Below are 27,364 nucleotides of genomic sequence, written 5' to 3'. Positions count from 1 at the left end.
AAGCATTACCCTGGACTTTGTGTACTTAAAGAGTTCAAAATGGTCAAGGTTCACGTGTATTTCATTCACACCAACACACGCTCGCGCGCGCACACACACACACCCCAACACACACACACCTTTCTTTAGCCGTCTTTTACCAATCTTTTGACATGGGACTTTGCATAAAGTCAGGACCTCTTTAAAGATGAGGTGGATTATAACATTTGCATAGAGTGAATTTGAGTAGCTTGATTCCTCCTCCCCTCCATCGCAAGTTACCATGTAGATCCACAGCCTTCTTTAAATACTAAATACTCAAATGAATTCTCAAATGAATTCAAAAATGGATTCTGACAAGATACATCAAGACACATACAGTAGCCTAATAATGATATTGGGCTTTAGGGAACCTAAACAATACATAAATTCAACCAAGCCGCTTATCAAATAGTAGACCAAATAGTAGATCTCTTGAAAAGGCTGTAGGCTGGTGTTGTTAAATCATAGTTTCTAAAAATGTGCGTGAATAGAGGCCAGGGTTTCTACAATTGTAGCCAAATTTAGGGAACCAAAAACTCGTTGAGGTTGGAGTGGAGCTCATTTTGTTGATATTAATGTGTGCAGAGGTAATTCTACTCCATGAGCCTAGTGATTGACAACTCTATCAAGTAGGCAATGTGCAGTCCCTCCTACACCTCCCACTCTGACCTGTCATCGCCCATAATATGAGAATCTTCTGTGCCTCTGAAGCTTGTCAGTTTTTTTCAAACTTACCTGCTCAGACGGCAGACTGGCGTTTGATAGTCCGCCAACCATGACCCGCCAAGACACAGCGACCCCAACGGGAAGCCTGAGCGCACAGGGCCCCTCAAACACCGGTTACAACAACAACCCAGCGCCGGTACCTGTGATCACACAGACGAACTCAAGAGACAAATGGAGCAAAAAGATGGATTTTCTTTTATCAGTCATTGGCTTCGCGGTAGACTTAGGAAACGTTTGGAGATTTCCATACATTTGTTACCAAAATGGAGGCGGTAAGAGTCCAATTTCTTAATTATTTGCTTTCTATATTAGTTGGCTAATTTATGACCTTACTTACATTTATGTGGTCTTATCTTTCTTATCTTTCTTAATATTAGATATATAACATTTTTTTTGTATTATTCTTTATATAGCATATGTTTGGATTAAGGATTCGATAAAGATAGTGGCTCTCATGCGCGCAATTGGGAAGGCTATACCTTCTGCTGTCCATGGTGCTGAAATTAGCTTCACATGCTCGAGAGCCTGCAACCCACTACAATTAACTCACTGAAACACACTGAAGTAAAACATTTTAGTTAAGCATAAAATTAAATAAAGTAGTGTACTATGTATAGCATAGGTTTTCCTGTTTATTACCTAGACTATTAGGAAAGTTCATCCGCCAAGATGAGTTCGAAAAGACAGCGTTCTATAATGGACTAGTTTAAAATGTCCCAAACGATGTCAGACGCGGTACTGAATGAGGCTACAAAACATAGGCCTGCCTCTAATCTGATCAGTATTATGGGAAATGGAAAGTGGAAGATGTCTAGCCTATCGAGATTATAGGCTATAAACGAATTAAAACGTTTCTCAATATTGTATTTGGTTGCATGAAAACTGTTTTTGTTGTTGTTTTGTATTACATCTGTAATTACCGTTGTGTTTGCACCTCACGTGTAGAAGGCTACCGTTTGCGGTTTGACTAGAGGGAATATTTCACTTGTTACGGTCATTTTATGCACCTTACAGTGGCACAACTGCTTCTCTAAAAGCAGTTGTGTAGAGTACGTAACTAAAAATATTTTAAAGTACTACTTAAGTCGTTTTTTGAGTATCTGTACTCTACTTTACTATTGATATTTTTGACTACGTTTACTTTTACTTCACTACGTTCCTAAAGAAAATAATATACTTTTCCTCCATACATTTTCCACGACACCCAAAAGTAGTCATTACATTTTGAGTGCTTAGCAGGACAGGAAAATGGTCCAATTCACACACTTATCAAAAGAACATCCCTGGTCATCCCTACTGCCTCTGATCTGGCGGACTCACTAAACACACACGCCTCCTTTGTAAATGATGTCTGAATGTTGCAGTGTGCCCCTGGCTATCAGTACATTTGAAAAAAAAAAAAAGAAAATGGTGCCTTCTGGTTTGCTTAATATAAGGAATTTAAAATTATTTATACATTTACTTTTACTTTCGATACTTAAGTATATTTGAGCAATTACATGTACTTTTGATACTTAAGTATATTTAAAACCAAATACTTTCAGACTTTACACAAGTAGTATTTTACTGGATGGCTTTCACTTTTGCTTGAGTCATTTTCTATTAAGGTATCTTTACTTTTACTCAAATACGACAGTTGGGTACTTTTTCCACCACTGTCTAAAAGTAGGCAAGACCATGTATCCATTTGCATGTAACTTCTGTTCTGAAAAAATATTTGTTATAAGTTATAAAATGTGTAGGGATATACAGAAATCCCTACAATCTAAAAAAAAAGGGTTCCATAAGGGTTCTTTGTCTATCGCCACAGGAGAACCCTTTTTGGTTTCAGGTAGGACCTTTTTTTACCCTCCATGTAGAAACCTCTGTGGAAAGGGTTCTACCTAGAACCAAATATGGTTCTTGAAAGGGTTCTCCTATAGGGGCAGCCGAAGAACCCCTTTAGGTTCTAGATAGCATCTTTTTTTCTAAGAGTGTACCAATCATTTGACAGATGATCTGATTAAGAAGCAAAGACTTTTCAAATCTTTGGATGATATGAATGTAATTAATGTCAATTAAAAAAACTGTCGCCAAAACATTGAATACATAAATACACATACATTTGTGCAAAAAGTAGTCAATGTTTATTTAAAGGGACAATCTGCAGTTGCTACATTCATTTTTGTACTTATATATTCATGTTATGTACCCATTAATTCTTGAAGAATAACTTATAAATGCCCCGGTTGTACCCCATCATAACCCAAAATATAAGCATGTGTTACTCCAATGTAAATGTAAATAAACACTATTTATCCTCAAAACGTGGTTAAAACTATAATGTTGATATCATGAATGGTCAGTCCTTGCATCCATAGCTGTGTTTATACATTTTAGAGTGGTTAGATGTCTCCACCCCTATCCCTCAGCTTTTTGCCAAAACAGAGGCTGGGACTACACTTTGTTATCGTTTCAACTGCTGATTGCTTCGTTAAAGATAAACACTTAACTTAAAGCATCCAGGTATGATGTTTTATAACCTGTTTAAAACCCCCTTAAAGGGATGTTGTTCCGTGTATGGGTTAATAGCAGTAAGGCCAAATAAAAATGTTCACCCCCCCCCCCGCCAGTTTATTATGAGTTGATAATACTGTATGGGCCTTTTAATGTGTTATAGCAAGGCTTATAAATAATATGTTCTGTCTCTCTATGCATAGCATTTCAACTGTCTTAAACTGGCTGTTATTTAGTCCAGATCATTATGAAATGGTTACAATACATTACAAATGGGTCACACATGACTTAAAAGTTTTACATGCATTATTACTGCATGTCTTACAATGCATTACAACTTCATCATAATGCATGAAATGGATTCTATAGGTAACGTGTTACCAGATTTCCGTACATATTAAACTACTAAGTAGTAAAAGTAACAATTTGTCACGTGACTGACCTTCCTAATACATCTCACGTCTTGCACGTCTGACACTTGTACAGTGGCAAAAGCCTGGGGACGAGGTTAGGCCTGCATCTTCATCAACACAATGTGATCTCCATATAGTCATGAGTCCGACCTGTGATTTTCCCTCTTTACATCTCTGGACAGGGGCTTTCCTCATCCCCTACATTGTCATGGCCATCTTTGGAGGGGTGCCACTATTTTACATGGAACTGGCCCTGGGACAGTTCCACAGAACTGGCGCCATATCCATATGGAAACACATATGCCCCATCTTCAAAGGTAGGACAAGCATCATTTACAAAACAACCCATCTCACATCTCACTGACCCCACATCAGTGCACATCTTTACATTACTTGCATACTACACATCTTCTTCTCACGTTCACGTGGCACTTGCTGTTGACAATTCAACAGTTTATTGATAAGAACAAGGCAACTATGGAATCATTTGGAAAGTGGGTCAATTGAGATGTAAAGTACTGTACGGTCCTCAGTACATGAAACGTACACTATAGGCCTATAACTACATAGTAATTGGTCATTTCAAAATGGCATCATGTTGCATAGAGGCACGTGTCTCTAATCTCTGATCTCACTGATCCATCTGTCCATGGTTTCAGGCATTGGGTATGCGATCTGTGTCATCGCGCTGTACGTCTCCTTCTACTACAACACCATCATCGCCTGGGCACTTTTCTACTTCTACTCGTCCTTCGCCAGCGTCCTGCCCTGGACTAACTGTGACAACGCCTGGAACACTGAAAACTGCACCAACTACTTCCTGAAAGACAACGTGACCTGGAACAACTACTCCAGGTCACCTGCTGAGGAATTTTACACGTAAGTCCATGTAAGTGGCGGACAGCACAGGGAATACGTTACCGTGACCTTGAATAGCCACGTCAATTGTTTGACATCATCGTTTCATCGCATTCAAATGTTTCAAAATAGATTTTCATTGTATTCTCATTTAAACGTTTCAATTAAACACTTGCTCACAAGTGCTGAAACATGCTGTGATTATGTAAAGCTGATGGACAACAAGAAATGGTGCTCTATCAAAACAAAAAGAGTTCAATGGCTCGCTTCGTATATAGCCCTAAAAATCAATCTATATCGAGCCACAAGGCACCATTAGTTTTAGCAATGTAGGTAAGCCTACAGGTAAAGGTAAGTAAAATCCAAACACAGTACTAATGTATTTTCCTATACAGGAGGAATGTTCTGGAGATCCACAAGTCCGATGGGCTGCGTAACGTGGGGGGTGTTCGCTGGCAGCTGATGCTCTGCCTCTTTCTCATCTTCACTATCGTTTACTTCAGTCTCTGGAAGGGAGTGAAGACATCAGGGAAGGTAGCATGTCTCAGCCACTCTTCCAGGAAACCGCATCAGTGTGTGGGGATCATTTCCGGATCATTGTTGTACATTGTGGCAAAACGGCTGTGGTTAGTACCGTTCCGGGTCATCCGACCCCAAGGCTAACGCACTAGCCACAGAGAAATATTTCAGTTGGTGATGTTCACAATCGGCTTATCAAGTACTAGGGTCATTACAATGCAACGTCCAGTGTGATTTACTTGTCTATAATCTCCATTTATCTTACCTTCTCATTTGTCCCCATCTCTCTCTCTCTCTCTCTCTCTCTCTCTCTCTCTCTCTCTCTCTCTCTCTCTCTCTCTCTGCTGCTTTGCCCTTCCCGTGCCAGGTAGTGTGGGTGACGGCCACCTTGCCCTATGTGGTGCTCTTCATCCTTTTGATCCGTGGTGCCACCCTACCAGGTGCATGGAAGGGAGTGGTCTTCTACCTAAAGCCAAAATGGGAGAAACTCTTCGAGACCAGTGTGAGTTATAGAGAAGAAACACAGAACACTTGTCCATTATCACATCAATTCCATATGATCGTCTGTTTGGAGCGGGAAACACTAAAATAGGGTGAGGAATTTCGCAGTGTTGTCTGATCTTTTTGGTACCGCTTCAAATGACAATTTGTTTATAATGTTGTTATTTGTATGTACAGATGCAGTCATTTTTCTTGCGTGTGTCAAAGCACAGCACAGCATTTTGCACTCTCCTGTGTCAAAATTGGTGAAAGAAAGGCAGTGCACAGCAGTGATCCAACACAGTCAATCCTATACAAAATAATGTAATGTCCCTGGTGATGAAGAGGATGTGGCATCTGTTATTTCAATTTGACCTTTCGCTAAGCCCCGCCCCATAATTTTGCACAACCAATCGCAGTGCTTCAATGGATAACGACTGTTGTAAAGTCCGACACCTCAGACAAGCTCACGATTAAATGGCATGAAAGCCAGTGAGAGAAATGGAGTTTTCTTTAAAAAAATGAATGTTTAAATGGCTAAATAATTTAACAGTGCACCAGAAGTACTTGCTACTGTGATTCCTGAAATGCAGAGCCTGTTGATGGAGTATTTTTAGAATGTGAAATTATACTTTTGTTACATTGTTTGCTTGCTCAGCTGGTTAGCTGACTATGACTCATTGACCACCAAACATTGCATACGCTAGCTAGCCACTTAATATAACTTGTTTTCTGGGAGGTTACTGTATTACAGTACACGCCGCTGAGAGTTGAGTGTGGAGACGAATGGATTCGGTTCAGTCAGTCATCCTGATGAGCCTTTCCCAGCTAGTTTATGTTGGCTAGCTGGCAACAACGGCAGTATGGCGCTAGTTAAAACTTGTAAAATAAAGTTTTGTTTATTTTGAGAAATAACTTGTAGTATTGGTCACCATCTCCAATTTGTTCCATCCAACATCATTTTATTCAGAGTGTAACAGCAGCCTACAAGAGAAATAACTTGTATTATTGGAAGTAACCATTTGGATGTCACAGTGATACAGTCTACACTGCTCAATGGGGAGAGTTTGCGCTGCAAGCCGACAACACAACAACACGGGGCATAGTGTCAGTCGCTCCCGCTTGCTGCAGTAAGGAGAGGGTAGCTGTTAGATCAGGGGTGGGCAATTCCAGTTATTGAGGGCCTGGTTGATGTCACAGTTTTGCCCCAGCCAAGCTAACACACCTGACTCCAATAATCACCTAATCATGATCTTCAGTTTAGAATGCAATTTGATTAATCAGCTGTGTTTGCTAGAGATGGAGAAGAAGTGTGACACCAATCAGGCCCTGGAGGACTGGAATTTCCCAGCCCTGTGCTAGATAGTGTAGCCTGTATCAGGCCAGTGTGACAGCTAAATCACATTTATTGTAGTGATTTTCACCGAAAATGTACAACTACGGCATTAACATCTAATGTTACATTTTTGTGCAAAAAAAATACTATTACTCCGATAAAAATGGAATGATTCTGAACACTTCCAAGTCCCAACTTTGGCAGAGAAGTTTCAAATTCTCTCTGAAGTTTCTAGCCACAAGCATAAACTAGCTAGCTGGGAAGGGCTCAACAGGAAGGGCTCGACTGACTGAACTGAATCCGTTTGTCTCCACTCGACTCTCGCTGCCTGACTAATGTCATCAATTTGGGCACCAGGCGTGTCTCTTGCTTGTTTTCTCAGAATGTATATTAACTAGCTAAGTTAGCAATGTTATGAATACATATTTTGCCGACATCAGGATATGATTTGAGAGCACGAGTTATCTCCAAAAGTGGATATAGCTCTCACTGTCAGACTGCATGCTGACAGTGAATTCAGAGCCTTTTAGTGGCTAGCCACACTATAAACATCATTTTACCAGGTTACTGTGAAGCAATTGCAATGACAGTCCACCACGACATACCTAAGAGTTTACTGATTAGCAAGGGGTATTATGTGTTTCATTTAATTGTGTATTAGAAACACAGATCGTTGTGAAGGGATTTCACCAGTGGTTGAATGGGGAATTGGTCTTCCTGAGAAAATGTTGTCCGAGGTTGAATAATGCATCTGTACACTGGTGTTCTGGTTATGGGGAGGTATTTTTTCTGGTGGCTATAAAGCTGTTCAAACAACCTGACCATGACATCACAAAAGATGTCAGCCTGATGTCATTGCAACCAGTATATTGGGGAACAGCCTGAGTCTACCTCTACCATAACATAGAAGGTGTTAAAAGATGCCTGAGCAGAGTCCCCACATCTGTTTTTCAGGGGAAACGGAAGTTAGGTTGAAAATACTGAATCCCTGAAAACTGTAAACATACACTTTCTGCCAGCCCGTGGAAAGTTCCTCTACCATAGTGTCCTTTAACTTTGCTTTCTTGCGTTCTACTCTCTGACGGTCCAGTGCTGTGTTGTTGGCTCAGTATGAGTGAGCGCTTTGGTTCAAGGGAATATGGATGAGATGAGATGCATAAATAAGCCACGTGATAATGAGATGCGTAGTTGGTTTAGATTTTTTCCATTAACAAAGCCCCCCCCCCCCCACACCCATTCTCTCTCACGCACGCACACATGCACTCTCTCTCTCTCTCTCTTTCGTCCTCCTTCTCTCTTTACAAGTGCGTGCTTCTCTTCAGATCTCTCTCAGTACAGCTGTGAAATAGGATTTGTATGAGGCTATCATTTAGCAGAAATGTCATTGGACACGACAGGTCACAGTAATCCATTGGAAAATATGACCATTTTGGCTATTCAATGAACACCCTATAATTTGTGCTTACGCTGCACGGATAATGCATTATGATGTGCAATGCGTTGCAAAATTTGACATCAGCATGAATGACCCCTTTATGATGTCTTAATATCCTGACAAAAGAGCCAAATGTGTGTAGACATTATAAAGGCACATGGAAATAGCTAGAAAAGTAAATTTCCCAAAGAAAATGTGTGTGCTTGCTAGCTTGTCTTGAAATACTTAAGGTTGATAAGACAGGGTAGTCTGAACCTGTAAAAGTTGGTTTGGTTTCTCTAGCTTGAACGGTTCAAGAGTTACTATTACTGCTGGTGGGTTATTTTATGCAAATGTTGGCTAATTTAAATTGTTATAATTTATAACGTTTGAACATGTTAAAGTTGTTTTAATGTTTGCAGCTGAAATGATTTAAGAACAGTAGCGTGTATAATGTCTACCACAGTGCTCTTATGGTTGTCATTGAAACCATTAAGTGGTATGCTAATTAGTGCTAACTCAAATGATTATAATGCATACATGTTTAAGAGAATTTGAAATCAGGAGAGCCTGAATGTTAAAGTTGGTGCTGTAGCTTTTTAGGCCAAGGAGCAGGACCATTTTGAATGTCTAGGTACCTCTGTATTCCAATGGTTGTCGTTTAAACTCATGTTAATTTATGCACATTTTAAATGGTTATAGTTCAAAAGTATAAATAGTATCACAAACCTGTATGAAAGCAAAATATGTTGAGTCAGTCTGCATATTTCAGCATTGGTTTGGAATTGATAGCTTAAACGGTTCAAGAGAAGTACCACAGACAAATGTTCCCCAGAATTCAGTTTGGTGGTACAGTAACCAAACATTTTTGGAAACCACTTGTTTATACGGTTACAGAGTGGCGGTGTTTGCTCTAATATGCACATTTAAGGAAATGTAAACTGATTAAATTATAGAAGAATGAAAGAATGCTTGAATCTATGAAGTGTTTCCGTCATGCTAAAGTTGGTTTGGAGCTTCTAGATTGAATTGTTAGAAAGCAGCGGCACTGTGAAAATCTACCTCTCATGGTAGCCATTGAGGCTAATGTAAACATTGCCCACTTCAAATCAAATCAAAGTTTATTTGTCACGTGCGCCCAATAGACCTTACAGTGAAATGCTTACTTACAGGCTCTAACCAATGGTGCGGATAAAAAAGAGAAGGTATGTGTGTGTGTAGGTAAGTAAAGAAATAAAACAACAGTAAAAAGACATTTGAAAAAAGAGTAGCGAGGCTACATGCACCTGTTAGTCAGGCTGATTGAGGTAGTATGTACATGTAGGTATCGTTAAAGTGACTGTGCATATATGATGAACAGAGAGTGTCATGTATTGTCATGTTGTGTCTTGTTTCTGTCCTTTCCCTTCACCCTGTCTCCCTCTGCTGGTCGTTATTAAGTTACCTTTTCTCCCCCTCTTTCCCCCAGCTGTTCCTTGTCTCCTCCTAACTACCTCGTCACCCCTTTTCCCACCTGTTCCCTTTTTCCCTCTGATTAGTCCTCTATATCTCTCTCTTTTTGTTCCTGTCTTTGTCGGATTCTTGTTTGTGTTATTCATGCCTGAACCAGACTATCGTCATGTTTGCTGCAACCTTGTCCTGTCCTGTCGGAATCTGCCGGTCCATCTGAGCCTACCTATGTTTTGTTATTAAAGAAGCTCTGTTTACGTTAATTCGCTTTTGGGTCCTCATTCACGCACCGTAACAGAAGAATCCGACCAAGAATGGACCCAGCGACTTCGGATCCTCTCCACTCAGCCGTCGAGATCCAGGGAGCGATGCTAGGCAGACACGAGCAGGAATTGTCTGCTGCTCGACATGCCGTTGAGACCCTGGCCACCCAAGTCTCCAACCTCACAGAACAGGTTCACCATCTCCGCCTCGATCCACCGGCCACTTCCAGGGCTTTCGAATCTCCGGAGCCCAGAATCAATAACCCGCCGTGTTACTCTGGGGAGCCCACTGAATGCCGCTCGTTCCTCACCCAGTGTGATATTGTGTTTTCTCTCCAGCCCAACACTTACTCCAGGAGCACTGCTCGTGTCGCCTACGTCATATCTCTCCTTACTGGACGGGCTCGTGAGTGGGGCACGGCAATCTGGGAGGCAAGGGCTGAGTGTACTAACCAGTATCAGGACTTTAAGGAGGAGATGATACGGGTTTTTGATCGATCTGTTTTTGGGGAGGAGGCTTCCAGGGTCCTGTCTTCCCTATGTCAAGGTAATCGATCCATAACAGACTACTCTATTGAGTTTCGCACTCTTGCTGTCTCCAGTGGCTGGAACGAGCCGGCTTTGCTCGCTCGTTTTCTGGAGGGTCTCCGCGCAGAGGTAAAGGATGAGATTCTCTCCCGGGAGGTTCCTTCCAGCGTGGATTCCTTGATTGAACTCGCTATTCGCATTGAGCGACGGGTTGATCTTCGTCACCGAGCTCGTGGAAAGGAGCTCGCGTTCTCCGTTGCCCCCCTCTCCGCATCACTACCATCTTCCTCTACCGGCTCGGGTGCTGAGCCTATGCAGCTGGGAGGTATCCGCATCTCGACTAAGGAGAGGGAACGGAGAATCACCAACCGCCTCTGTCTCTATTGCGGTTCTGCTGGTCATTTTGTCACTTCATGTCCAGTAAAAGCCAGAGCTCATCAGTAAGCGGAGGGCTACTGGTGAGCGCTACTACTCCTGTCTCTCCTTCAAGATCCTGCACTACCTTGTCGGTCCATCTACGCTGGACCGGTTCGTCAGCTTCCTGCAGTGCCTTAATAGACTCTGGGGCGGAGGGCTGTTTTATGGACGAGACCTGGGCTCGGGAACATGACATTCCTCTCAGACAGTTAAGGGAGTCCACGGCCTTGTTCGCCCTGGATGGTAGTCCTCTCCCCAGGATTCAGCGTGAGACGCTACCTTTAACCCTCACTGTTTCTGGTAATCATAGCGAAACCATTTCTTTTTTAATTTTTCGTTCACCTTTTACACCTGTTGTTTTGGGCCATCCCTGGCTAGTTTGTCATAATCCTTCCATTAATTGGTCTAGTAATTCTATCCTCTCCTGGAACGTCTCTTGTCATGTGAAATGTTTAATGTCTGCTATCCCTCCTGTTTCCTCTGTCTCTTCTTCACAGGAGGAGCCTGGTGATTTGACAGGGGTGCCGGTCGTATGATTGTAGTATTGATCTCCTTCCGGGAACCACTCCCCCCCGGGGTAGACTATACTCTCTGTCGGCTCCCGAACGTAAGGCTCTCGAAGATTATTTGTCTGTAGCTCTTGCCGCCTGTACCATAGTCCCCTCCTCCTCTCCCGCCGGAGCGGGGTTTTTTTTTGTTAAGAAGAAGGACGGGTCCCTGCGCCCCTGCATAGATTATCGAGGGCTGAATGACATAACAGTGAAGAATCGTTATCCGCTTCCTCTTATGTCTTCAGCCTTCGAGATCCTGCAGGGAGCCAGGTTTTTCACTAAGTTGGACCTTCGTAACGCTTACCATCTCGTGCGCATCAGGGAGGGGGACGAGTGGAAGACGGCGTTTAACACTCCGTTAGGGCACTTTGAATACCGTGTTCTTCCTTTCGGCCTCGCTAACGCTCCAGCTGTCTTTCAGGCATTAGTCAATGATGTCCTGAGAGACATGCTGAACATCTTTGTTTTCGTTTACCTTGACGATATCCTGATTTTTTCACCGTCACTCCAGATTCATGTTCAGCACGTTCGACGTGTCCTCCAGCGCCTTTTAGAGAATTGTCTTTTTGTGAAGGCTGAGAAGTGCTCTTTTCACGCCTCCTCCGTCACATTTCTCGGTTCTGTTATTTCCGCTGAAGGCATTAAGATGGATCCCGCTAAGGTCCAAGCTGTCATTGATTGGCCCGTCCCTAAGTCACGCGTCGAGCTGCAGCGCTTTCTCGGCTTCGCGAACTTCTATCGTCGTTTCATCCGTAATTTCGGTCAGGTGGCAGCTCCTCTCACAGCCCTTACTTCTGTCAAGACGTGCTTTAAGTGGTCCGTTTCCGCCCAGGGAGCTTTTGATCTCCTCAAGAATCGTTTTACATCCGCACCTATCCTTGTTACACCTGACGTCACTAGACAGTTCGTTGTCGAGGTTGACGCGTCAGAGGTGGGCGTGGGAGCCATTCTTTCTCAGCGCTCCCTCTCTGACGACAAGGTCCACCCTTGCGCGTATTTTTCTCATCGCCTGTCGCCGTCGGAACGTAACTATGATGTGGGAAACCGCGAACTGCTCGCCATCCGCTTAGCCCTAGGCGAATGGCGACAGTGGTTGGAGGGGGCGAACGTTCCTTTTGTCGTTTGGACTGACCATAGGAACCTTGAGTACATCCGTTCTGCCAAACGACTTAATGCGCGTCAGGCGCGCTGGGCGCTGTTTTTCGCTCGTTTCGAGTTCGTGATTTCTTATCGTCCGGGCTCTAAGAACACCAAGCCTGATGCTTTATCTCGTCTCTTCAGTTCTTCAGTAGCCTCCACTGACCCCGAGGGGATTCTCCCTGAGGGGCGTGTTGTCGGGTTGACTGTCTGGGGAATTGAGAGGCAGGTAAAGCAAGCACTCACTCAAACTCCGTCGCCGCGCGCTTGTCCTAGGAACCTTCTTTTCGTTCCCGTTCCTACTCGTCTGGCCGTTCTTCAGTGGGCTCACTCTGCCAAGTTAGCCGGTCACCCTGGCGTTCGGGGTACGCTTGCTTCCATTCGCCAGCGTTTTTGGTGGCCCACCCGGGAGCATGACACGCGTCGCTTCGTGGCTGCTTGTTCGGTCTGCGCGCAGACTAAGTCCGGTAACTCCCCTCCTGCCGGCCGTCTCAGGCCGCTTCCCATTCCCTCTCGACCGTGGTCTCACATCGCCTTAGATTTTGTCACCGGACTGCCTTCGTCAGCGGGGAAGACTGTTATTCTTACGGTTGTCGACAGGTTCTCTAAGGCGGCTCATTTTATTCCCCTTGCTAAGCTTCCTTCTGCTAAAGAGACGGCACAAATCATCATCGAGAATGTTTTCAGAATTCATGGCCTTCCGTCAGACGTCGTTTCGGACAGAGGTCCGCAATTCACGTCTCAGTTTTGGAGGGAGTTTTGCCGTTTGATTGGGGCTTCCGTCAGTCTCTCTTCCGGCTTTCACCCCCAGTCTAACGGTCAAGCAGAACGGGCCAATCAGACTATTGGTCGCATCTTACGCAGTCTTTCTTTTCGCAACCCTGCGTCTTGGTCAGAACAGCTCCCCTGGGCAGAATACGCCCACAACTCGCTTCCTTCGTCTGCGACCGGGCTATCTCCTTTTCAGAGTAGCCTCGGGTACCAGCCTCCGCTGTTCTCATCTCAGTTCGCCGAGTCCAGCGTCCCCTCCGCTCAGGCTTTTGTCCAACGTTGCGAGCGCACCTGGAAGAGGGTCAGGTCTGCACTTTGCCGTTATAGGGCGCAGACTGTGAGAGCTGCTAATAAGCGTAGAACTAAGAGTCCTAGATATTGTCGCGGTCAGAGAGTTTGGCTCTCCACTCAGAACCTTCCCCTCAAGACCGCTTCTCGCAAGTTGACCCCGCGGTTCATTGGTCCTTTCCGTATTTCTCAGATCATTAATCCTGTCGCAGTGCGTCTTCTTCTTCCGCGATATCTTCGTCGCGTCCACCTGGTCTTCCATGTCTCCTGTGTCAAGCCCGTTCTTCGCGCCCCCGCTCGTCTTCCCCCCCCCCCCCCATCCTTGTCGAGGGCGCACCCATCTACAGGGTCCGTAGGATTTTGGACATGCGTCCTCGGGGCCGTGGTCATCAGTACCTAGTAGATTGGGAGGGGTACGGTCCTGAGGAGAGGAGTTGGGTTCCCTCTCGGGACGTGCTAGACCGTGCGCTGATCGATGATTTCCTCCGTTGCCGCCAGGTTTCCTCCTCGAGTGCACCAGGAGGCGCTCGGTGAGTGGGGGGGTACTGTCATGTATTGTCATGTTGTGTCTTGTTTCTGTCCTTTCCCTTCACCCTGTCTCCCTCTGCTGGTCGTTATTAGGTTACCTTTTCTCCCCCTCTTTCCCCCAGCTGTTCCTTGTCTCCTCCTAACTACCTCGTCACCCCTTTTCCCACCTGTTCCCTTTTTCCCTCTGATTAGTCCTCTATATCTCTCTCTGTTTTTGTTCCTGTCTTTGTCGGATTCTTGTTTGTGTTATTCATGCCTGAACCAGACTATCGTCATGTTTGCTGCAACCTTGTCCTGTCCTGTCGGAATCTGCCGGTCCATCTGAGCCTACCTATGTTTTGTTATTAAAGAAGCTCTGTTTACGTTAATTCGCTTTTGGGTCCTCATTCACGCACAGTAACAGAGAGTAGCAGAAGCGTAAAAGGAGGGGCTTTCGGGTGGTGGGACACAATGCAGATAGCCAATGTGCGGGAGCACTAGTTGGTCGGGCCAATTTAGGTAGTATGTACATGAAATTGTTATAGTTTAAAAAAGTATACATAGTATAAAAAATCTGAATGCAAACAATCTAAGTAGGGTCAGTCGGAACATCTCAACGTTGGTTTTGTGTTGATAGCTTAAAAACTGAAATAAAGGGATGTCAGGTTTTTAAAGTTTTTTTAATTCAAGTTTACGGCCATGACTTACATTGAGTTTTATGCAAATATGGTTGTAGTACAAAAACTATAAATAGTATCAAAGATATTTTCTCAGGCAACCTGAAGATGGTCTGTCTGCACATTCTAAAGTTGGTTTAGTGTTAATAACTTATGTGGTTTAAGTGCTAGAGTGAGTGGAAAAAAAGTTATGAACATGTAAGAAATCTAGAGTGGTCTTGCCTTCAGCAAGCACACTAACTAGTAATACATTATTACATGTGCAGACTTTAATTTCAAGTGTTACCTGTCACTTATTATATGCATTTGTATCAAACAAGAAACACTGTGCACAGATATGATATGATAGGATTTGGATGCTTGGAGGGAATCAGCAGTCCAACAGAGATATTTGAACATAAGAAATGAATTAGCATTACATCTAAAGCTCCGCAATAGCAGAGGATTGTGAAAGCTAGACAGACACACTGGCTGGGTGACAGACAGGAACAGTTAGGCTTCAGTAGCTTGACACAGGTCTTTACACTGTTGAGATATACAGGGATGCTGTACAAGTCAAAGCACTGAATCTGATATTCTGAGATTGCAGGTAAATCCCTCAGGTTCGGTCGTTTTGTGTGTAATTCATATCCATGTGTTTTTGTAGGTGTGGGTAGACGCTGCGGCTCAGATCTTCTTCTCCTTGGGGCCAGGCTTTGGGGTGCTCCTTGCCCTCTCCAGCTACAACCCGTTCACAAACAACTGTTATCGGTAAGAGCTGATACTAAAACTCCCTTAAATAATAATAAATATACACTGAGTGTACAAAACATGACATTCACTTTCCATGACATAGACTGACCAGGTGAATCCGGGTGAAAGCTATAATCCCTTATTGATGTCACCTGTTAAATCCCCTTCGATCATTGTACTGGAAGGGGACGAGACAGGTTAAAGAAGGGTTATAAAAAATAAAAAAAAACCTGTCAACCATATCGATCACTTCCAAACAAGTAAAAAGTTCAAACTAGAATGACTCAGAGGAGGTACGTGTGTCCAGGATGGAAGAGGAGGCTGCTCCTCCTGAATGTCCCCTACACCAGTGGTGTAGAGCATGGCTGGATCTCTACGGTAGCGCTTCCAATCGCTCTCAAAAAAGGCCGTCAGGCATTGATATCCAGTGACAAAAACATGCGTCTCCGGCAACCCATAACCATGGCCCTCACTTTTACTCGCATCAGCCCTGTGTCGTCGAGGAGGAGGAAACGCCGGCCAATCAAGGGGATTTATTTAGGATGTGTTGAATAGATGAGCTCAAACGGATGTCCCACAGCAACTCTTTAAGACAATGTGATTACAATTATGAGAAGGGAGTGGTGAATCCAGCGTGGTGGGAGATGAAAGGATCACGGGGGCTCTCCTGAAGAAATTGAATTGTGTGCTCCCTGTGAGACGGCTGTCACGTGCGTGGTTAATGTCATTAGTACAGTATCAGTGACACACGTGAGGAAACAGTGGCACTGCTGCTTCTCAGAGAACTTGATGAATCACACAGAGTCTGAATGGACTTACTCTTGCTGACAGGGTTATCCTAATTAAACAAAGTGAATGCCCACGACATATAAATAGAATTGGCATTTAGATGAGTGTATATCTCAATGGTCCACTCACTGTTTGTGTTTGCTTGCTAGCAAGTGAACGAAAATGTCTTACAAAGGTGATCCATGTTGGGGACAGTTGCTCCATTTACAAAATCCAGATGTAACCACTGTTCCCAACCAAACCAGAGAAAGATATATACGAATGAATTACTATACTTGAGATGATCAGACAGGCACCGTGTTTGTCTCTATGTTGTGATGCCGTAGTGACGCCATAGTGACCAGCCTGGTGAACTGCCTGACCAGCTTCATGTCTGGTTTTGTGATCTTCACTGTGCTGGGGTACATGGCAGAGAAGAGAAATGTGAATGTGGAGGATGTAGCCAGAGACAAGGGTCAGTGGCCAAAACTCTTCTAGATAAATAAATTTTTTTCCCGAATACCTGTTTTAAGTGTATTTGTCTGTTTTATTAAGTAACTGTCTGAACATGTTCAACAGGAATGTATTTCTATATCTAGTGCAACAGTAGGAAATTGTAGCCTTTAGATTGTTATCAAAATGGGATTTACCCCCGAACACCTCATCCCCAGGTCCAAGCCTACTCTTCATCACCTATCCAGAAGCCATAGCCAACATGACAGGGTCAACATTCTTCGCCATCATCTTCTTCGTGATGATGATCACGCTTGGGCTCGACAGCACGGTATGACAGAACTTGGGTTGAAGTGTCTCATCAAAAGAGGGAGACTTGCCTATAACTTGGATGTATCAGATTATCTCTGAACTAAGTGATGTAATCACACTCATTGACATGGCCCTCTCTCGTCTCTGTCTCAGTTTGGAGGACTGGAGGCTATCATTACTGCTGTGATGGATGAATACCCTGGTTACCTGGCGAACAGACGGGAGCTGTTTGTTCTGGGCTTGGTTGTTGTGTGCTTTTTGGGCTCCCTCAGCACCCTTACCAATGTAGGTAACATGTAAATAAGAATGTAGCACTTTGAAGACACAAACTTTTCAACAGTAAACAAAAAAAGGGCACATGAGGGATCTGGAAGCTCCTGATGCAACAGTAGTCATAATAAGATAGCACAGGATTAATCAAAGAATTACAATCTACAATCTACAATCTATATTAGTTTGATCAACTTGTCCAGAAGGAACCTTTTACCACATAAGTGACAGGCATGTGTTTCTCTCAGGGCGGTGCCTATGTGGTGAAACTGCTGGAGGAGTTTGGGGTGGGTTCCTCCATCATTGCAGTTGGTTTTCTTGAGGCCATTGCCGTTTCCTGGTTCTATGGTAAGAATGGTGATTTAATGGTGATGTTACATCTCACGCTTCCTATACTCCCAGTAGTCTTGCATGAGACAGAAATCATCATTTATTTTTTCTTGTAGTATGCATCCTACTGACTCCTACATTATATTGACAGGTTTCACATGACAAGAAACTGTTTTGATAATAGTTCTTATCATAGTGTTGTTGAATGCTCTCTTTTCAATTTGTATTGCTTCCAGGTATCACGAGATTCAGCAATGACATTAAATCCATGTTAGGCTATTCTCCTGGATTATTCTGGAAGGTGTGCTGGGTGGCCATCAGTCCTGCATTTCTAGCGGTAAGCAGAGCCGGAGGGGAAACCAACCAATAAGATTTGAAATGACGGAATATATTGTCGAATCCACCTAACAGGAAGCTTTGTTATCATACCCTCATTCTGGACAATTAAAACTGATTTAACAGTGTTCGTCATCCACTAGTTCACTAATCTGACGCAAATCAGGTGACTCAATCTGATTGGCCTACAGCACCCTGTCACGGAGTTTCTGTAACGTATGCGCTAGGAGTCAGGAAGCAGGTGCGGAAGGTGAGTTTAGTAATGAGAATAAGCAGATAAACAAAACAGGAGAACCGTACAGAACGCGAACAGAACCAATACTGCCTGAAGACCAAGGTAATGATGAAGTCCAGGTGTGCATAACGATGGGGAGCAGGTGTGTGTAATGAAAGTTGCCACAGTTTTTTGTAAAACTCTCGTATATCGCAAACTTCAAATCCTCCTTATTGGCCCTTTCTGGTAACGGCAGGTTAAATGACATGGGTGGATGGTCCGTGTAGGATCAGATGTGCTAACATTTCATTAGGACTTTGCTAGAGATTGTATGGTAATATTTTGCTTAAATCCTGCAGGTATAACGCGTTGTACCTGGTAATAAGCATGTATCATCCTTTATAGTGGCTTAATATACAGTTTGTAAAATGCCACTTGTCTCTACGTTTCAACATTTCAACTGACTCAAAATGGCTGTTATTTAATCAGGCTCATTGTGATATGATTATAAGACATTGTAAGAGGGTCGTGAAGGTTCATGACAAGTATTACAATGTATTATAATAACACCGTAATGCATTATACGTGCAGACTTTAAGTGAAGAGTTTTCCAACCATTTTTTTCCCCCCAGCATAGAACCCTCCTCCACCTTCCATTCTTCAGTCTGCAAGTAAAGGACACCCAGCTCCCTCCAGCCTCAATGTCTCATCCTTTTTTTCCTCCTGTTCATATTCCACAATCCTAAATGTCAACTTTATTCACCTGCATAACGTAATATCCCTGCCTCCACTTTGCATACGTCTCCTTTAATCTCTCTTAGCCTCCCGCTGCTGAAAGAGCTGACATTTTCCCCCAAGCTAACTTCTTTATTATCCCCCCTTTTATTGTACGGGCTAAATTGTTTCTGCTCTCATCTCCCTCGTCGGTCTGTGATAATCTCGTGAAAATAAAGATATACCTTTTTATGTATCGAAATGGCTTTTCTGCTTTTGTTGTTGTTGTTGAGGCACACAGGCGTCTAAATGCCATTGTCACATATGCGAATTCTAATTGAGAAAAATAGGAGCATGACCTTTGAGACTTGTCTCTCTCCTTTCACAGTATATAATAGTGAGCTCCCTGCTTAAGCCACCCCCCCTCCAACTCTTTGACTACAAGTACCCAGACTGGAGCATCACGGTGGGCTACGTCATCGGGGCCTCCTCCTTCATGTGGATCCCTATCTATATGGTCTACAAGCTGGTGTGGACCCCCGGATCACTGAAACAGGTCTGATGGACTCATGTACTGTGTTGACTATTGACAAGAAATGGATGTGTAGTGTGTGGTCAGTGTCACTTATTGTCCTAAAAAAAGAAGCGCATAGTTAATATATTTCAATATGTGATGAGTGTATGGCAAATGGTTTAATTAATCACACACACGTGTTGCAATCTCTTGTTACTCCATCCCTGGTCTCTACCTGTTGTTGTTCCCAGCGCCTAGCCGTTTGTCTGAGACCTGAGAGGACCATCATGCCAGAGATCCACACAGACTCCCTCAACATGAGTCCTGTTCCATAGAAGCACCTACGTTGCCAAGAACCCAGCCAGGCACATAACGTTCTACCAATAGGCTCCTGAATGAGAACCAACTCAGCAGATACAGATCAATCTCATGGAGTGTTCAACAAATCATTTTTTTTTTTTTTTTGCTCAGTAAGTACAATAAACACAAATTGTCTGCAAGAGGGGACTTTAATGTAAAGAGAAAGCATTTCATATGAATTAATATTCAGTGTGAACGCGTCCTTCAAATACTGTCAGTATACAGTTTATTTTGGACAGAAAAATGTAGGTCTGATCACAAGACAGACTTCTGCAGCTATTAAGATAAGGCTGTAAGGCACTTCTCACCAATTACTTGTTTATTTATTTAACCTGGCAAGTCAGTTAAGAACAAATTCTTATTTACAATGACGGCCTACCAGGGAACAGTGGGTTAACTGCCTTGTTCAGGGGCAGAAAAACAGATGTTTACCTTCTCAGCTCGGGGATTTAATCCAGCAACCTTTCGGTTAGTGGCCCAATGCTCTCACCACTAGGTTACCTGCCACCCTTACTTCTTCCTGCTACATTATTAACAGTTAAAAACATGACCCAGTCACATTAAATTACCCTTGCATGTTTTAATTTTATTTTTATGATGTACCCTTTTAAGCAACCACAGTGACAATCAGCTTTGGAAATTGTCTCATTACAATCCCAAAACATTACATGCAGTGGAGATTTTTTAAGAAAAGTATCTTGTGTGTTGAAGATAAGATCAATAACCAGAAACCCCTTTATTAATAACTGGGTTTCATACAAAGTATAGCAGATAATGTCATTTGTTCTGTGTGATAAGTAACAATTTACACTGTGTGGCTGACGAATGGTTGATGTCTTAAAGGTTTTTTTTTTGAACAGATTTTAACCGACAATAGTTCCTCACCAACATGCAAGTTAAAAGGATTACCTCAAAGAATGCAGGTAGCGGATGAGACCAAATACGCTGCTAAAAGTCTTACCTTTTAGGTTATTCTTTATTTCATAGTCCGCTATTTACTTGTAATTTTCTTGGAAATGAAGGTAAAATGGTAATTACATAATTATTGTTACGTAATTGGTATCCTGGGTGTTTACCAATTGTTTTTGAACCAGTTGGTACCAATTATTTAGATATACACTAGATGTCTAATTGTGGGCGCTGTGTTGAAGCCACTGTGCCTCCATCTTGGCACTCCACCACCATTGAGAAAATAATATTCTAAAAGCTATAGAAATGCATTTCCCAATGTCTACATTCGTTTTTGCAACATTTATTCTATTACCCACCTTAATGCATTCTTTTAAATTATATTATGTGAGCTAAACATAAAGTTTTTTTAAATTCATACATTTCCCTGAAAGTATCATTTTTAGTTACTGTCCCCACTACAACAAAAAGTACATAAATACATGTAATTTTGTCAGTTAAACATTTAATTTAAATACTGTAGAATTCCATTCATTCCTATGGAGGACTGCTCCTACTGGGGAGTACCAATATGGCCGACCGGTGGCTTCAAAGCCTCTCAATGGCCAATACATAGCGTCAGCAATCCAGGGTTTATATACATTATTGGTTGGTTCCCGTTTTTAGCAGTTTCTTGGTATATTCCAGTTACAATGGGACTACAAAATAAATTGTTAACTTATTTTCTCCTAAGTGTTTGTTGTTGGGATAAACAACCTCCGGGGGTGTATTCTGCCTTAAATCTGCCTAAATATTGTAGCTACGTCAAAGCATTATAAACTCTGTATTGATATTATGCCTCTCCAGACAAACAAAAAACAAGGTTTTATTTTCTCGATGTGATAAGACTCTTTGAACTGTTACTCAATCCCAAATCAAAGCCTATCAGGGATTGTAACACGTTTCCATTTACGCTCAACTTTTGTTTCACTTATCTCCAGAGAATAATTTGACGAGTCGTTTTAAATATGCTATATAATATTTGGAATGTTTTGTGATTTCAGTCTTACCTTTCTAAGTAACAAAAAAAAGGAAGCAGGTCCCTGTATTTGTAGGATGTGACGGCAACTTTCTCGTATACATGTAATGAGAAGTTTAAAAAGATACTGAATATATAAACGTGTGTATTACACCCTTATGTCTTTGTCCTTCTTGAGCTAACTATTCATTTTTAGAATAGAATAGAACAAAACCATCTTAACGTGCCACATTTCAACTAACCATATTTGCCACTGATTTGATTGCTTGCTGCTGTTCAACTTGACTGAAACAGTAAATGTAAAGAAACGCGCAGAGCCAAACATGTGCCCCGAAGCAGGGATGTCCATTACTGATAGCTGCCCCTCTCATGTCATTGTGGTAGCTGTCGCTGTAGACCTCAATGAGAGATTCTAATTAACAGCCTGATTTGCAATATCCAGAAACGATCAAAATGCAAGGTAATAGAATCGCTTCAAATGGTTTTAATGAAATGTTTTATTAAACAGAACCCCCCCCCCCCCCCCCCCCCCACACACACACACACAACCCATAGTCCCCCCACACAACTCTGCTAAGCAAGGCTTGATCACGTCAAGGACCTCTGGTATGAGAAGAAGAGAATATCAATGGGATTAGACAATTGCTCATTTGGGTATTTCTACAGAGGGAAGCTGAGTGACACACATCAAAGCTCCTTTGTGTGGGCCATTGCGGTGGAGTTGTCTCTCAAACAGACCTGCAGAGGAGACACATGAAAGGAGCGCTGGCTCAATGGCTGCTCTTTTACCATCAGAAATGAACAGCTCGGCAAACTTCACTGTGCGATGAAGAAACACCAGAGAAATGTAAGGGCCACACTGTAACCAGAGGATCTACACAGCTTGACACAATGTCAGACTAAAATCAGACACACAAGGAGCATACTTTGTCTCTTGTCATTTTAAGATCAGGGAAATCACTCTTGAGATCTGAACTAGCAACCAGCCTCTCCAACCTCTAGGCTACCCGATATGTAATCTATCAAGTTTCATTTCAAGGCTGTCAATCAATATGAAGCGCAAGTACAGAGTAGATGGACCATCTGGTTTTTAGGGAAGAAAAGAGATACAATGTTAACCTCGGATCTAAGTTCATGTTCCAAATATAGAAAAATAACAACATTAAAAACAAAAACAGAGTGATTGCTTGCAAATGGATCATCTAGTCCAGAGCCTGAGTGCATGCCTTCTCATCATCGGTCAAACCTCGAAAGCAACAGTGAACAACACACAGAGAGAGAGAGAGAGAGAGAGGGAGAGAGAGAGAGAGAGCATAATGTATAATTGCCACAATCTCCCAGGTCCTTGCAAAATATAACATCAACTCAGCCACTCGTTTGTCTCTGAACAATATCTTACCCCTGCCACAAAATCACGCAGCATGGCTGCACTGGTGGAGAAGTCTAGTTCCGGAGTGCTTCTTTACTGTTTCCGACAGGTTCCTTGTTGCAGTGGATGACTTATGGGGCCAGGAAGCCTCCAATTTCATTTCCTGCCCTATGTGGTAGAGACACTCTCCAGAACACATTACACTTCTGGGGCTCATCATTAAGAGCAGAAAAGAGTGTTTGTAATGGTACATCTGCTTTGCTTGTTGCAACAGATGAAGTGGTCAAATCCAAATACATCAGTCATTCGCGTTATTAGGTTAGAGTCTGCAACCCCAAGGTCTGCATCTTGACCTTTATGACCTCACCCCATTGGTTCGTTGACATTAATCAATGTCGGGAATGTAATGATGGAAGCCCACACTTACATGATCTATGATAACTGAGTTGTTTTCTTTCTTTAACAGATGTTTAGTAGGCTATAGAATTCATAATATAAGAGAAAAGAAACCAACATACTCAAAGAGAAACACAGAATAGGCTAGTCTTGCAAAGTTATACAGTATAGTACAAATAACTTGCATTTTCTTTACTGCTATTCTATCCGATATGATAACTCTACTGTACACAATTTCCTATTCAGTATCTAATGTAAAATCACAATGAAGCAAAACATATCTTAACTGCAAGTCACACTCTAGGCCTAATTAAATAAGAAACTGAGTAGAATCACTAGACTAGATGATACTGAGTGATAGATGGGCTACGCAACTAACATACTGTGTTTTGAAGCCACCGTGCCTCCATTTTGGCAATCCCCCACAATTGTATATTTATTTATTCAGAGTATGTATGAATGAAGGTGTTTCTTAAACTGGCAGCATGATATTTTTATTTTTAATTTAACCTTTATTTAACTAGGCAAGTCAGTTTAGAACAAATTCTTATTTACAATTCTTTAAAAAAATGTTTATTTCACCTTTATTTAACCAGGTAGACTAGTTGAGAACAAGTTCTCATTTGCAACTGCGACCTGGCCAAGATAAAGCATAGCAGTGTGAACAGACAACACAGAGTTACACATGGAGTAAACAATTAACAAGTCAATAACACAGTAGAAAAAAAAGAGAGTCTATATACATTGTGTGCAAAAGGCATGAGGAGGTAGGCGAATAATTACAATTTTGCAGATTAACACTAGAGTGATAAATGATCAGATGGTCATGTACAGGTAGAGATATTGGTGTGCACAAGAGCAGAAAAGTAAATAAATAAAAACAGTAAGGGGATGAGGTAGGTAAAATTGGGTGGGCTATTTACCGATAGACTATGTACAGCTGCAGCGATCAGTTAGCTGCTCAGATAGCAGATGTTTGAAGTTGGTGAGGGAGATAAATTACGGCCTACCCTGGCCAAACCCTAACCTGGAAGAAGCTGGGCCAATTGTGCGCCCCGCCCTATGGGTCTCCCAGTCACGGCCGGTTGTGATACAGCCTGGAATCAAAACAGGGTTTGTAGTGACACCTCTAGCACTGAGATGCAGAGCCTTAGACTGCTGCGCCACTTGGGAACCCAAATATGATGTGTGTGGGCCTACTGAAACCATTATCAATTGTGTTGGTATCTATCAAATAAAAATAACACACTATATTTATTGCATGTGGACATTGTCATTTATTACATTAATCATTTGTTGAGTTGAAATGTCTGATATTGCACTATATTTCAAAAGTATATTTGCTCTGTTATCACAACATACTGTATCTCAAATCCTATAGTTAACTTGAAATTGCCATATCCTGCAGGGTTTGTTCCTACATGATTCCTGCAGGAATGCACTTGGTCCTGCAGAAATGGTCATATCCTGCAGGAATATCAAAATCCTACAGGGTTCGGTCCTGCAGGAGTCGACCTAGAATTTACTTAGTCCTACAGGAATTGCCATATCCTGCAAGAATATCAAAATCCTGCGGGGTTCGGTCCTGCGGGATTCCTGCATGAATTGTCATGTTTGTGCAGGACTTTCAACATTTATGCAGGACTCTTGCAGGAGCATCAGGGACTTATCAAGCCTACAGGATCCCTGCAGGATACCTGAACAATTCATTCACAAATGGTTGAAGTCCTGCATGATTCCTGTAGGACTTTTGTTTCAGGGCATATGTGATCCTACAGAATCAACATTTGGGTAAGGTTTGTATGTGGGTTACTGTTGCCCAGGGGTACTCAAGCACTGTTTGAGAAGGTCCGGTCACACAAATTCCCTGGTGGTGACGATTGTCATGGCAGTTTGTGTTTATAAACCATTGCATCACTGGTGAAGCAGTGCAGCGACGTCATGCTAAGAAAGCCATTGACACGTACATGTTATTCAATCAATTTATCCAAACTGCTCACGTGAGTCAACAAGCGTATTCAGGCGCTAAAATAGAACTTGGTCATATTTCAACCTGTGTGTCCTGATCGCGTCTGGTGTGGATGGATAAAATCGACATGCGCACGAGGACGCACACGCATGCCCGGTCTAGTCAGCATGTGATGAGATAAACAGAAATATAAGACATAAGGGACAGGGTCCATCATTTGTAAAAACCTTTTATTCATTTGAATTTTTTTGTTTTGCTTAGACTAATAAAGTTCATACCACTGGATTGTGTGTCTCGGTTAGACCATATTATTTGATGTCAAATCAAATCAATTTATATAGCCCTTCGTACATCAGCTGATATCTCAAAGTGCTGTACAGAAACCCAGCCTAAAACCCCAAACAGCAAGCAATGCAGGTGTAGAAGCACGGTGGCTAGGAAAACCCCCCTAGAAAGGCCAAAACCTAGAAAGAAACCTAGAGAGGAACCACGCTATGTGGGGTGGCCAGTCCTCTTCTGTCTGTGACGGGTGGAGATTATAACAGAACATGGCCAAGATGTTCAAATGTTCATAAATGACCTGCATGGTCAAATAATAATAATCACAGGCAGAACAGTTGAAACTGGAGCAGCAGCACGTCCAGGTGGACTGGGGACAGCAAGGAGTCATCATGCCAGGTAGTTCTGAGGCATGGTCCTAGGGCTCAGGTCCTCCGAGAGAGAGAAAGAAAGAGAGAATTAGAGAGAGCATACTTAAATTCACACAGGACACCGGATAGGACAGGAGAAGTACTCCAGATATAACAAACTGACCCTAGCCCCCCGACACATAAACTACTGCAGCATAAATACTGGAGGCTGAGACAGGAGGGGTCAGGAGTCACTGTGGCCCCATCCGATGATACCCCCGGACAGGGCCAAACAGGAAGGATATAACCCCACCCACTTTGCCAAAGCACAGCCCCCACACCACTAGAGTGATATCTTCAACCACCAACGTACCATCCTGAGACAAGGCCGAGTATAGCCCACAAAGATCTCCTCCACGGCACAACCCAAGGGGGGAGGGGGGGCGCCAACCCAGACAGGAAGACCACATCAGTGACTCAACCCACTCAAGTGACGCACCCCTCCTAGGGACGGCATGAAAGGGCACCAGTAAACCAGTGACTCAGCCCCTGTAATAGGGTTAGAGGCAGAGAATCCCAGTGGAAAGAGGGGAACCGGCCAGGCAGAGACAGCAAGGGTGGTTCGTTGCTCCAGAGCCTTTCCGTTCACCTTCACACTCCTGGGCCAGACTACACTCAATCATATGACCCACTGAAGAGATGAGTCTTCAGTAAAGACTTAAAGGTTGAGACCTAGTCTGCATCTCTCACATGGGTAGGCAGACCATTCCATATGCAGCCTTATTTAGCACTAACTGAAGTTTACTTAGTGCTTTATCCGGGTAGCCGGAAAGTAGAGCATTGCAGTAGTCTAACCTAGAAGTAACAAAAGCATGGGTTCATTTTTCTGCATCCTTTTTGCGACAGAAAGTTTCTGATTTTTGCAATGTTACGTAGACATGATTTGATGTATTTTTTTTATGTGACGTAATATTCCTGCTGCTGTTAAATAATTGTTCATGTTATTCATCTTTTATTTCATGGCATTGTTGTATTTATTTGAAGATGTTTGCTTAGTTACCCTGAGATATTTGGATGATTAGTTGCACCTTCAGAAGGCATTCATACCCCTCGACTTATTCCACATTTTATCGTTACAGCCTGAATTCAGGCCCCCCCTGCACCCATCTACACACAATACCCCATGATCACAAAGTGAAAACATGTTTTAAGACATGTTT

At 42.8% G+C, this 27,364-nt stretch overlaps 1 protein-coding gene across 1 annotated transcript; it reads left to right on the top strand.

Annotated features, from left to right (window-relative positions):
• Positions 1 to 745: 745 nt before the first annotated feature.
• On the top strand, positions 746 to 21,930 carry slc6a4b (solute carrier family 6 member 4b). Its single transcript, XM_021621020.2, has 13 exons — positions 746 to 1,019; positions 3,839 to 3,973; positions 4,316 to 4,535; positions 4,910 to 5,048; positions 5,401 to 5,535; positions 15,498 to 15,601; positions 16,699 to 16,826; positions 17,023 to 17,135; positions 17,270 to 17,401; positions 17,635 to 17,734; positions 17,953 to 18,053; positions 19,369 to 19,536; positions 19,746 to 21,930. The coding sequence occupies exons 1-13, from the start codon at positions 797 to 799 to the stop codon at positions 19,827 to 19,829; spliced, it is 1,782 nt and encodes a 593-aa protein (XP_021476695.1). The 5' UTR covers positions 746 to 796; the 3' UTR covers positions 19,830 to 21,930.
• Positions 21,931 to 27,364: the final 5,434 nt, after the last annotated feature.

This window comes from Oncorhynchus mykiss, chromosome 11, assembly GCF_013265735.2.
Source record: "Oncorhynchus mykiss isolate Arlee chromosome 11, USDA_OmykA_1.1, whole genome shotgun sequence".
NCBI lineage: Eukaryota > Metazoa > Chordata > Actinopteri > Salmoniformes > Salmonidae > Oncorhynchus > Oncorhynchus mykiss.
The sequence above is the reverse complement of the archived record's forward strand: the minus strand, read 5'-3'. Positions and strand labels throughout refer to the sequence as shown.